Source organism: Podarcis vaucheri (assembly GCF_965113315.1).
Source record: "Podarcis vaucheri genome assembly, chromosome: 3".
In the NCBI taxonomy this organism is placed as follows: domain Eukaryota; kingdom Metazoa; phylum Chordata; class Lepidosauria; order Squamata; family Lacertidae; genus Podarcis; species Podarcis vaucheri.
The window spans coordinates 59,701,854-59,715,674 of NC_138761.1; the positions used below are offsets into that span (position 1 = coordinate 59,701,854).

Below are 13,821 nucleotides of genomic sequence, written 5' to 3' on the forward strand. Positions count from 1 at the left end.
GCAGAAATGAATTCATAGCATACATTTCCAGTTCTGTGATAATTAACTTATTTTCAGCTCGCTGCTCATCTTTCTGCCTCTCTAGTGGGCCTCTCTAGTAAGTTTTCTTTTTTAAAAAAAATACACAGCATATTTATTTATTATTTACATTTCTACTATTTCTGAGGCAGAGACATGGCTTACAATTATCCACACACAATAAAAAACACCTATAAGAACAAACATAAAATAAAATGAATACAAAGGTTGCAGTTTGGCTCCACAGCCATTTATACAGCAGCAGAACACAGCTATTATGTTGTCTATGGGAAAAGGAAAAGGATGATATTCACCATATTCCTAAAAATGGAACTGACAACTTAGCCGCCTGCAACAAATTCCCAGAGGGTCACCTACTACCATAGAGAGGACAAAAGACCACTTGCTGGGGTACTACAGCAGATCTGAAGTCAATGCAGGCACTTCAGTCTGTTCCCAGAAACTCACAGAAAACCAGTGCAGTTCTTTGGATACAAGGGCTATATGTTCTCTCCATCTGGTGACAGCAATATTACTGAGGTGTATGTGATTCCGACAAGAGGGCAAGCCCAAGGTATTAATAATTCCAGCTTGTAAAAGACACCTATGAACACTCCCTGGATTCAAATATAGATTTATTCCAGAAAGAGTACCTTGAGTTTCAGGGAATCTGTATCATAAGGACTGGGGGTAAAATCAGTGTGAACCCTGGCCCGGCCACAAAATGGTCCTCTGTATGGTAGTTCTTCATCATCACCATCTTCAGACTTGACACTCTCTCTGTTGCTGGCTGAGGAGTCTGTTGTGCTTACGGTTTGTCCACCTGTTTGTGATTAAAAAAAAAGAGAGAAAGAGTTTACTCCCCAAAACCCAACTATAAAATACACTGAAAAACATGATAAAAGAACTCATCTGGCAGCAAACAGCAGGTTCTGAGCCTCTCTTGGATGTTTAGGGCACTTTTAAAAACATTTACCAGCTCCCTAGGGATTCATCTGCTGATGCTGCTTGCCACAGCACTTTCTTGGAATAGCTTGGCACAGAATCCAACAACACATGCTGAAACACTGGAGGCCACACAGTCCCTGTCCACTGTTTAATCTAGAACCCCATGCTTAGCTGAGTGCTCAATAGTGCTGGGCTGATTTTAACTGAAAGGATTCCCCCCCCCATAAAGAAAGGAAGAAAGTCTTTCCTAAAGACTTGCCCAAACATTAACTTTTTGCTGCAAAGTCTAGCATTTTTTTTACTCATTAAGTGAGAATACCTCACTTTTCATGAAATAATGTTGGAAAGCATTGATTTTTATGTACTACCAAGCACTGCTCGGTGGGAAAACTAACCATTCATTTGAGCCATGTACTGGATAATCACAGGCTCAATTCTCACCACCTCAAGCAAAACAATTTCTTTGAGTCTGACAAGTCTGTAGGTGAAAATACCCCAGGAATATTGGTGCACATGCTGTCTGTCTGCCCAAGATAAGAGCTGAAGTACCGCTGTTCTAAGAACCAACTACCTTGCCCACCAGCATTTGTGATTTCAACTACGCTTCAGAATTAGTTTTCTTTATGTGCTGCTGTAAAAAAGAGAACTCTTGAGTTTCATCCAAAAAGACATAGCTAGCACTAGGCTTCTTGCTTCCTAATCTTATGCATCTTCATAAAACACTTCTGGGGTTTCTTACAGCTTCCCATTTTGGGGAACTTGTTTAATAAACCATGAAGGAAGGGAAGGGTGTGGACATGCAAAGGGGTGTGTGTGTGTATGAGGATACTAGCCTTTCATCTAATAAACCATAATTCATTCAATCATGAATGTTAAATCTAAGCTGGGTTGTAACAAGCATTCTATTTACTACTTACTCATTGAGCTCTGACCACTCAGAGAGCTCCTTAAACTTTCTACAGAACCACCAGCTTTCAGTTTGGGTTTATCCAGAGAATCAGCATCTGGCTGTAGTGACTGAGGAGATTCTGGCATTACATCCAGGCTGGAGTCCTGAAAGAAAATCACCACACAACTTATTGACAACTTGTGCTGGCTTGTGTAGTTGATCAATTGGTACCATATGGGTTACAATCTATTACAATATGCATGAAGATTAAAGTAGCCTTCTGCAGGCCCCCAACTGAGGTAGCAAACCTAGGAAGTGTAATAGGATAAAGTTCTTTCCCAACACATTCTAGCCTAAAAAGCTACAGCAGATGTGAAAAATACCTGCATCTTGCAAATGAGAAAAGAACCCGATCAAGGCAGGAAAACAATGTCAAAGTTAAAAACTAAGCTTAGTCTCCCCTGCAATCCCAAACTGTAGAAAACCACTTATCCCCTTTACAGTCCAATTCTAATCATGTTCACTCAGACAGAACCTTTCCTTGAGTACGCCCTCATTTGCACTTGAGAAACCACTGGTCTGTGACTATATGGTACATGGAAACTGAGGGGTGGTTCACCAGGGTCCCAGACAAAGGTTGCATATCATCTGGTTTTATGTCATCTGCAAACTATTGAACCCAGGACCTTGAACTTGGAAACCACATGCTCTGCAACCAAGCTATCCAACCACCATTCTCTGTTGCTCTTGCCTTTGGGAAATGTTAGGTTGCGAACACAAAGAAAAATTGTGTGTTCAAGGCTTTTTCTGTAAAAAGAAGTTGTAGAGATTTGGTTTTTTTTTTTAATAAGAAGATCACCCGTCTCTCATATATTGTTTGATCTCATTGATCCATCTTATAGTTGATTTTTCTTTGGTGGTGGGGGGAGGCTACCATAAAAAACAAGAAGATGACTGGTATAATTTTCTCTTCCTTATTCGTTGAAATATCAGTAAAATGATTTGTTTTGTAATTTACTCTTCTTTTAACTGTATTTGTTGTGCAAACCAATCCTATAAATGTTTGCTTGAAAGTAAGATCACACTGTGTTCAGTCGGGCTTGTTGCCTTACACCCAAGCAAGTACATAGGATTGCTGTCTTAAACATACAAAAACATGAATGCAACCCCCTCACATTTGCAAAAGGGGGGAAATTATACAATTTAAAAAAGTATCCTAGACACAGTTAGTGCAAATACTAATTTGACTAGAACATTGCATTTCAATATTTACTTGTGATTTTGCTGTTTCATTAGGTATTCTGCAGTTGTGTTGTTTTCCTAAGCCTTAGAATCAAAATTTTCATTTGAAGTTTGCTGAACATAGTAGAAATGAAATGGCAGGTGAAATAATAGAAATGCTACCATTTGGAATGAATAACTAACACATTCTTTTTGTTTGTATGACATGAATTAAACCTGACGATGCAACTTATGCATGAAAATTGTAAACAAAGCAAAAACCTGTAACTTGAAATGTAATGGACATGTTTTCTTCATTCATCATTCAAGTAACAAGACAGATTCAAGAAGATCTCATCCATACTGATATTTTGGCAACTTACTTGCTAAAACAATCATTTCTGGGAGCTAACTGCAGTCAGAGTAGTGTTCGTTTATGTTTGTGAGTGGATGTGGGTGTGTGCACGCATGCTGGTGTCAAGAAGGCATTTTGTTTGATAAATGACAATGTAAGAAAATAACATGGTACAATGTTCAAGAGACTATCTGCAGCAACAAATTAAAAGAAACCTGCTGATATACAAGAATTGCTGACTTATTCCACAGACATGCAATCACAAACCATCTGAATGAAGCCTGTTATTTGCATGCTGCAGAGTCATCAGGAAACTTTCCACAAATCAAGCAAATCTCCAGAGAGAATTGAAGAACTGAAGCCACAGACAGCTAATAAGAAAGTGCCTCCCATTTTTTCCTAATGTATGCTAGTCTTGGAATACTTTTCCTGCTGTGAACTACCAAAATGTCCATGCAGTTCTCAGAAAATTAGAATTAGAAATCAGAACCTTACTAAATTATGGGCACATCAGTTCCTATCACTGGACCTAGGAATTGAAAGCAAATATTGTGGTGGCAGTGCAAGGTGGTCACATGCCTTGCCTTGTGTCAGCTCAGTCACTGCCAATTGCCTATTAATGGACCATACTGTATTTGCAGGATTGGGGTGCGTTTCACTTTGTAAAAATGAGGTCTTGCTTGCTGCCTGTATTGGAAAATCTTGTATACCTAACAACTATCACTTCATAATCTTAAATGCTCATATTTCTGGGCTGAACAGTGGGGTCTGACAGGATCTCATTTATCAACATGCCTGATTGTACAATACAGCAGGTACGACAAATTCTCTTTGACTGACTTTGAAAGATCATGTTGTTGTTGTTGTTTAGTTGTTTAGTCGTGTCTGACTCTTCGTGACCCCATGGACCAGAGCACGCCAGGCACTCCTGTCTTCCACTGCCTCCCGCAGTTTGGTCAAACTCATGTTGGTAGCTTTGAGAACACTATCCAACCATCTCGTCCTCTGTTGTCCCCTTCTCCTTGTGCCCTCCATCTTTCCCAACATCAGGGTCTTTTCCAGGGAGTCTTCTCTTCTCATGAGGTGGCCAAAGTATTGGAGCCTCACCTTCTGGATCTGTCCTTCCAGTGAGCACTCAGGGCTGATTTCCTTAAGAATGGATAGGTTTGATCTTCTTGCAGTCCATGGGACTTCTTGCAGTCCATGGGTCTCCTCCAGCACCATAATTCAAAAGCCTCAATTCTTCGGCAATCAGCCTTCTTTATGATCTCCTCTTAATTATGAGATCTGTTTCTCCTGCATCCACATGCAGCCATGTTACTTTTGACTTCATGTGAGTGGGGAAACAGGCTAGGAAGCTTCAGGCAACCACTGATTCCCATTACATCTGAACCAGGAAACAATGGTTCATAGCTTCAATACAAGCCAGGTTTAAAGTTGGCTTAATATCCTGGCTTGTTTGGAAACCAGTAACTATTGTTTCCTGGTTCAGATGCAGCAGAAATGCTATACTGCTTGACTCATCACCTGCAGAGCTGTCAATTTGCTTTTAACACACTAAGGGAGTCAGTCCCAGTCCTATGAAATTCAATAGGGCTGGCTCTCATGTAAGTGGGGCCAGAGGTTAGGAATGCAGCCTAAAATAAGTAATGACATGCTCTTTACTTCTGCTTTTTGTAGACTTGCATCTGCAATGCTTCAATGAGCAATGATCCAGATCAAGAAAAGATGGATCTGTATTATCCTACGATGACTTCAAAATATTTGGCTGTTAAGGCAGAATTCAATTTTAGAAACGACAGGGGCCATGGAGATTGCATTACAGGAGTCAGCATCATACTGGAGCTTTGTACCAATCAGATGCATCAGAAATGGACCTTGGGAGATAAATGTGCTAACGTGTTACTGTCACTGAGCAACACAACAAATGACTCTTGTTTTAATACCAGGAGTCTAACACTGGGATGGTCTGGCAGACTACAATGAACCTTGCTTCAGGACAGACAAAAAAGATTGCCTCATTTCTCCAAAGATTCAGACAAATTCTTTATTTACAGCAAAAGCAGCAACTAAGGGCTTCAGAACCACTCTGACAGGGTACTGAGCAAAACATACTAGTCAAGTGAGAGTCCATTTTTGGAGGCCTTCTGGCTGAAAATCAATCCCGTGCCGTTGGAGATAAGAATGAGACAAAGTAAAATACAGGAACCAGAGACCTGAATTTATATTGGTAATATTATTCCAACATATCTCAAAGGGCCTAAAGATAAACATGCTATGATGTTCTGCTTATCAAAGACCAGCCTTCAGCTCCTGAACACATCATAATAGTATACTGCTGCATCCTGATTATTCAACAGTCCTCTAGAGGGCGATATTAAATCAATGGAAACTCTTTTCAAGGCTGATGCCAATGCCAGTAGTTGCTTGCCAGCAATTACTTGTTATGCTTACAGTTCAAGTGGAAAGACTGATGAAAAAAAAATAATAATAAAGTGTTGGGTATTCTGACAACCCACCAAACCAAATTCAATGAAGTCTGCCAAATGCAGCATGCTTGGAAAAACAGAGTGATTTTGGCCAGAGGAAATTGAAGGAGGAACTTTAAAATAATATATTTTCAGAATGAACTTTAAGGATCAACTATATAGATCTCTGCAATGTGGGATTTAATATGTTATAATGAAAAAAATATTTTTTTCCCTGATGGCTCACCATACCCATTTGAAAAGCTTGCTGGGCAAAATGGAGTTTCACAGATTTTAGGGCTTTATATAAGACTACTTTTTCTGCCCAGTAATTCCCATTAACAGCTCAATGGGAATAGCCTCTTGATACAGTGGCCCTCAACACAGCAGAGACAAACAGCAAAGGGACTGATTTATTTATTTTTAAGTGAAACAGGAAAAGCCACTGTTACTATTCAATGGAATTTACAGATTTATAATGGATATTTATAATAACAGGGATCTCATACCATGGGACAATATTTTATTGAAAACCATCAAAGATTTACAACGATAATGAAATGAAATTAGGTGTATGCTGAATGTAAACCTTCCTTATATTATCAGGTACCTGACCCAATATAAATATTTTCCCGTGTTTTCTGTATAATTTATGAGTTTTATGTCTTTCGTTTGCATTTTTAAACAGTGTTTATATTTCAGTACAATTTTAGCTAAACAGTAGGATTGAAATTGCTATTTTATTACTTATTTTAATGGTGGAAGAAGTTACTTAGATGTTTCTTTTGTTTTAAGATGCTTTTTAACTAAGTACTAGGGAACCACAAATATTTTTTAAAAATAAAAGTAAGTTATGTCATTACAACAGAGCACAAATTACATTTTAAAAAGTAAATACATTCTATATTTGAAAGGTGTTTCATTTTTTTCTAAATTGGTGTAAGCATTTGTTGCAAAGTGCATGTTGCTGTGTAATTCAGAGAATGTATTGGAGGCAGTTTGACATTGCTAGAGGACTAGGGGCACAGTATATAAAGCCATTCATTTTTAAAACCAGCGTATATGGAATGAAATCATATACTTTATTGCCCTAACTCAATCCTAACTCCCTTTTATGATTTTATTGAAGCTCTTTTCACAGTAAATAGTTTTGAAAAGGCCTTGGAACTGCTTTACTGCATTATTCCCACGGGGAGTTTTTTTCGAATGACGCTGTTGTACTTTCCAGTAAGGTTGCAAAACATAGGCATCAACAACTCTTCAAGTATTTACTCAAACAAATAAAGCCTCCAGCTGTGGTTTAATTTAAAACAAACAAGCAAATGAACAAAACCACATACCTGCTCTGACAAGGAGCTGCTATATTTCTTAGACATCCTTTTCTTCATGGTTTCTTTAACAGATTTCACCTTTTTACCAAGGGACATGCGGGAAGTAGATGGGGATTTGATCACTTCTTTATAAAGAAAATCACCATCTTTGCCCTGTAAAATGAAAGAAGGATGAAAACAACACCATTTGCCATTGTCATTTTCCTCTGATCAGGTCTCAGATGAAAAGTGTCTTAGGGAAACATTGACAGCTGAACTGCTTTTGTGCAGTCCCCAAGAAGCATTTCGGTTGGGTCTCTTGACAAGACTGAGTTTTTCTGGTATCATATACTTGGGCTGGAGCATTTTTATAATGGTTGATGAAGCTGTGAACAAGCACTCATTTTCTGCCCTTCTTTTCTCCTCCCCTCATGTGTGTATTTTGCACATCCATCCTGCTTTGCATGGTTACCAGGAAACTCTGGCTGATATGTTAGTTAACAAACAGGGTAATAAGTCAGGAACATATGTCTATAAACATATAGACAACCCCTGAATGCAACTTTTATGTTGAAATATCAGCCAGAATGCTAAATACCTTAAAGCTCCTGGCTCTATGCATTTTAACTGATGGGAGAATCCAATACAGTGGTACCTTGGGTTACATACTTAAGTCGTTCCGGAGGTCCATTCTTAACCTGAAACTGTTCTTAACCTGAAGCACCACTTTAGCTAATGGGGCCTCCTGCTGCTGCCGTGCCGCCGGAGCACGATTTCTGTTCTCACCCTGAAGAAAAGTTCTTAACCCGAGGTACTATTTCTGGGTTAGCGGAGTCTGTAACCTGAAGCGTATGTAACTCGAGGTACCACTGTACTGGCATAGCCTTTTCCACCTGAAGTTCTCAATGGGGACCATGCCAAATACACTGCCCTGGAAGTAAATGTTACATTTTGCACAGCTATTACACTTCTTGCACGAATCCCATCAAGCTCAACACTGTCTTCAATATATATTTCTGTTCTACTTCCTTTTTACTTGTTTAGGCTTAATTTGGAACACTTTAGAAGCTAAGAAAAACAATTTCAAGTGCATCTAAAGTCTGGACTCCTATTGTTTATGTTAAGTTTCATTTTTTGAGAACTTTTTAGCAACAGGAAGTACTAACAGGCTTTCAGCGGAGTCTAGTGTTTATAAGGACAACCATCTTCTGCTTGACTAAAATCCAGGTAGATTGAACTGACTATGGCAGATGTTACATCTGGGTATTTACTTCCGCTACATGTTAATGTTAAGCTTGCTATCTGCTCTAGAGCCAGACTATGCATGACATTCAGTCAAGTGCAATTTGCCCTAATTTTTGTTGTTTTACAAAATGCAGCTGCAGAGGCTGCAAAGCAAAGTGGGAGATTGGCACTGGAATCAGGTTCTTAGCTCTTTTCTCTCAAAATATCTGTTACTGAAAAGCAACCTCCCCCCCCCCCAGCTGCTTTATGTTCCCCAAAGGAAATACATTGGTAACAAAAATGAAAAAGAGAACTCAGAGTGATGAATTAATTCAACAGCACCAACGGAACAAGGAGGAGGAAAGGGCAAGTTCAAATAAGGTGCGGGAAAGCAAGGCGAAATGCAAGAAGACACATCCACCACTGGAACATAATGACACAAGAATTTCCTTCCTGGATCAGACTAAGATCTATGGAGTCCAGCACTCCATTGTCACAGATGTCTCTGGAAATTTATGGGTGGGACACGGAGGCTATTATTCCATTTAGCATCTCCTATTGAGAGGTTTACAACCCTGAAATCTAGATTTTTTTTAACTTTCACGAACAGCTGCTAATAACAGTAACTTCCATGATTTTGTCCTAGATATTTTTCCATGCCAGTGGCCATTTGTTGTGAGTGAATTCCTCAAGTTAGTATTTGTCAGAAGTAGTGTTTCCCTTTGTGGTGATCTGAAATTATTTCAGATCAACTTCATTTAATCTGATGAGTCATTGGGATGGGAGAAAGTAAATTCCATTCTAGCCAGAGGGTTAATAACAAGATAGGAAAGGAAATACAGGTTTGGGGAAGGGGCAGAGTGTCCAAACTCCAGCATGGACTAGCTGCCCAGTTAATAAGACAAACTCTGTTATTGTGTGTTCCATGGATCAGGCCTTTCACAGCTGCACTTCAAGTCTCCCCCTCCACTTTGAGAGTCCAGCCACCTGGCCAGTGTTACAGCTGGGATGTTTTCAGAGCTATTTCCCTCATTCCCCCTCAACCATGCCAGGTTAAGAACTCAAAGGATTTGGATTCATGGAGACATGGGGAGACGGAGATTCAGTAACAAAATCACGGATTTAATTTAAATCCTCTCTTTCCTGCTTTCTGTACTCTCAAAAATGCCTAGTGCAACAACAAAGTCAGCTCTGGGAAAGGGGAAGAAGAAGAAGAATATCTGAAGAACTTTTAAAGCTAGAAATGTGCCAGCACCGCTCATGAGTGGGTCTTTTCCCCATGGTTGATGAAGATGTGGCAATGGTAGCAGCTGATACAGTACATGAAGACATGGGGATAAGGTAGTCCCCATACATTGTTCTGCTACTACTATATAACAGTATGTTCCTACAGTCCTAGTGCATCTTGTTACCCTTTTTATCTTTTGTATGTTCAAAAGAAGAGTGGGTAACTTAAAACTATTCCAAAATATTGCTCTGGCCTGTAAATTACCTTGACAGGCACGACTGCATCTCAGTAATAATAAATCTGTAAGCATTTGGAATCAGAGTGCACTTCTATTATACACACTTTTGCCGATTCATTTTTTTCCATTTAAGTCGACTACTGAACCTAACATTCTTAACTGATATCATAATGTAGCAAATGCTTAACATTTTCTGTATGGTATAAAGCAGCTCTCAATACTTGGCTTGTACGGCAGTATGCATCAAAACAAGTCTGAGGAACTAGATTTGTTGGTGGCACTGATAGTTTTTAGAGCTATGATTGTGGCAGTTGCCACACATTTTAAACTCCATTATAAATCCCACCATTGTGCTTCATTATTAAAAAGAGTAAAACGCGTCAGGCAGATGCAGACCTCTAGCTCATACTCACCATCTGATCCAAATTGTTTCCAATGTGCAGTGAGCGATTTGTCAAGTCAAAGCCACCAAAGCTGCAGGTTCTCTGTGACACAAGACAAATTTGCGGCTTAATGCATTACAATTAAATTCAGTACGAAGAAATAAACATTTTGTGGGGTATAGAAGACACATAAGAAACCACCCAATTGTACAAATAATGGTAACAAGCAAAACACGATGAGAAATTAAAAAAACTCTGTCATTACATTCATGCATCATGATAACTCTCTGGTCTTTTGCTTTCCACTGTAAAGCCTCTGGGTTTTCAGTTTATTGTTGTTTATTCATACTCCCTAGCTCAGGTTGCCCCACAAAACAGTATTTAAATCTTTGAAGTAAGAAATCATGTTACATAACCAACTTAAATCTCACAACCACTTTGTCAGTGCGGTGCAAAGTAATAACAAAAAACCTTTTGAACCAAACCTATTCAGTGTTTAATAAATTTTGGAAGCGGACAAGCAACTAAAAATCCTGAAAATCTACTCAAATGTAATTGGGCCAAGAGGACTCTCAAATAGATCCACAGTACCTTACTTAAAATGACCAAATGTCTAAGCTTCCAAGGGATATATATTAATAGGAGTTTCATTCTTGGAAAGCATTGGCTCTGCATTTGTTACCAAGTCCTTCATGGTACAAAGGAGCTTTGTTACTGCTACGAGAGAAAGTAGGTTATATTTACAGTGGCACAACTTAGTGGAATGAGACGAGTGGAATGAGTCACTCTCAGAACATCAGCCCAAGCCAAAAACACTGATGCCGGTTATAAAGGTTCTGACGGCCTAAACACGTCAGCATTATGACACCACCTTTCTTCCAAATGCTAAAAAGCACACTAAGCAAAGTCGCATTTTCAAAGCAAGGTAGGAACAAAGTGGCTCTTCCTAACGGTCCTCATCTGTATCTCATGCAGTACTTAAAAAGTGCTGGTTCCTTTAAACTCCCTAGGGATGCACAGCTCCCTTTCAGTTCTACAAGCAGAGTTTTTACCTTCTCTAGAAGTAAAACAGTCTTTCATTCCTATGCCTTGATCCAATGTCTCTCTGATCTTATGGAAACTATAAAACTTTCTAGATAAACCATCATCCTTTATGGCACTAATGTGTCACACAACTAATGCTTTATAGGAAATATCTCTCCCTTTAAAATTAATTATTGAGGTGGTTACCAACTTGCAAGTTGGCTAGTAAGCTGTATTTGCAAATCTGTACTAAGAGACATATATTCTATTCTTTCTCAATCACGGCTTTGTTGGTGAGCTCGTTGAAGCATTCCTGTTATGGAAATTCAAAAGCCAGCATCAACTTAATAACAAAAGTCAAGAACTAAACTTACTTTCTCAAAAAGCAAGAAACAAAAACAGCTGGTCAGAAATTCTGAAATCCTTAAATATCAAATGCAGAGATCAGTTTTTAGGCAAAACTGGTATGCATGTGCAACGGGTGTGCACATATCAGCCCAGAAGCCACAGTTCTAGCACATGTGATAACTGGCATTATACAGAGAAAATTATAGCCAAAGGATTATTTTTGACAATGCTGGAATGTAACATGTAACTGAAAGTAGTGCCGGTATTCTCTTCAGGATTCTAGCAGTGCTGCTATATAGTCATAACACAATTTGCCTTGAAATATATGTATTTAATAACTTCCAATAATTTTATGAGATACATGCCAAACAAAGTCTGTGGATAAAAGGTTGTAGGCTAGTCAATGGAATGGTCATGCGATCAAAAACAGATTGGTGCATGTTCAAAAGGTTCTATGCATGCCTGGGCCACCAAAACAAATTTAGATGCCAAAAATAAATGTGAATACAAGACAAATAACTCATCATACTGAACAAGAGGCTTCCATAATTCCCTGAGGCTGCAGTAAGCATGAATTATGATCTTAGAAGAAGAGGTGCTTAAAGTTCACACTCAGTTTAATTTTTGCCTTTCTTTTGAAAAGAAGAAAGCCACAGGATGTAGTTAATTAAAGGGTCTATCTGAATAAAATAAAAGGAAATAAATATCTTTCTCTCCTATAGAACAGGATAAACATATCACGGTTGCATAAGGATATTGGGCTCCTTGCTACAAAAACCACAAGCTATATGAAATGGCCATTGCATTGACAACAAAATAATTTATGGGACATTTCAGGTTCTTTATAAGGAATATGAAAGCTATGCTGCCTATTTATATATCTTGTGTGCCACCTAAAATATCTTGTGTGCCACCTTCTGAAATGCTTTCCCCCTTCTTCTGGCTCCCTGTAAGTAAGATCACTTGAGAGTACTAATTCTAGTGAAGTACATTGCAAAGAAGGCCAGAATCAACTACTTATGTATGACACAACTGGGAGAAAGGATCTGTCCTAGCCAGAAATTAACATATCCTCAAAATGGCCACTAGCCAAATGCAGGCACAAAGCTGGCTAAAAAACAGCAGCAAAGATTATGTTCTTCTTTTGTCTGCCAAAGTCACACCCTTAAAAATTAACTAACAAAAAGTCAATTAAACCTCTCATTGTGTTATGCTGTGTAATAGTTTCCACTGAAATCTCCTCTAGGTCTAATGAATCTATTAACAAATGTGCCTCCCTTCCCTCCTACAAAGAAAACAATCTTACAGCTGTAGAAAACTAGGACAGATGATCTGTTCTTTCCTCAGCATCCAAGAAACAGGAGAGCTTCTGAAAACCAGCTGATGTGATTGCCTTGCCTTGGGAGATCCTGGTTCAAAATGCCATTCGGCCATGGGCTTGTTCATTGTTATTTGGAAATATATTAGCTCTCAACATCAGTTTCCTAGCTAGGAAACTGAAATAAAACTGCCCCACTTATAGGCAGTTGTAGGAATTTGGCTGTAATCCTAAAGCAGTAAGCCCCATTGAACACAGTGCGGCTATGTTGTAAGGAAACTGTTTAGGGCTACGCTGTAAGTGAGTTAAGGAACTGTACAGCACTTGCACAGTGTAAGTGATCAGTAGGAATAAACGAAATAACATACTGGCATAGGATATTTTTGAAGGTTGACAATGTGGCACATTTGCCCTAACCATACCTATGTAGAACTTCCATTCCCCTCCTGGTTAGGGAGGATTAATGCAATCCTGTTTTCATCAGACATGTAGAACCAGTTCTAATGATAATCACCTTCATGAGAAGGGATGCATGAAGGTGCTTTCCTTCCTATCTCTGCCACTCCCACATGTTTGTGGTGGTTGTACAGTCATCGCACAATGGACCTCTCTGACAACAGGCATAAAAAAAGTTTGACTGTCTTGGGAAAGGATGGGCTTGCTGAATACACACTGTGTGAACTTTCCCTCCTCACCTTTACTGCCGCTATACCCACTTCTGCCTCCCACAGGGTAAGGCTACTTTTTCTTTTTTGAAGAGGCACATTGGGCCACACAGTGAGTAACAAATTGGGCCACACAATGGGTAATACTTTTAGACATATTTCTCTCCCTAGCCTCTGGAAGTAAC

General features: G+C 39.1%; 1 protein-coding gene across 6 annotated transcripts in view; it reads right to left on the reverse strand.

Moving 5' to 3' along the window:
* Positions 1–13,821, reverse strand: part of LOC309528039 (SAM and SH3 domain-containing protein 1-like) — a 540,262-nt gene that overhangs the window by 21,212 nt on the left and 505,229 nt on the right. For all 6 annotated transcript variants that reach the window (XM_082215198.1, XM_082215200.1, XM_082215201.1 and 3 more), the window contains exons 11-14: positions 10,313–10,384; positions 7,240–7,383; positions 1,884–2,019; positions 672–841 (exon numbers count right to left, since the gene is read on the reverse strand). In XM_082215198.1, coding sequence (XP_082071324.1) covers positions 672–841; positions 1,884–2,019; positions 7,240–7,383; positions 10,313–10,384 — 522 coding nt within the window. The remainder of the gene's footprint in view (positions 1–671; positions 842–1,883; positions 2,020–7,239; positions 7,384–10,312; positions 10,385–13,821) is intronic.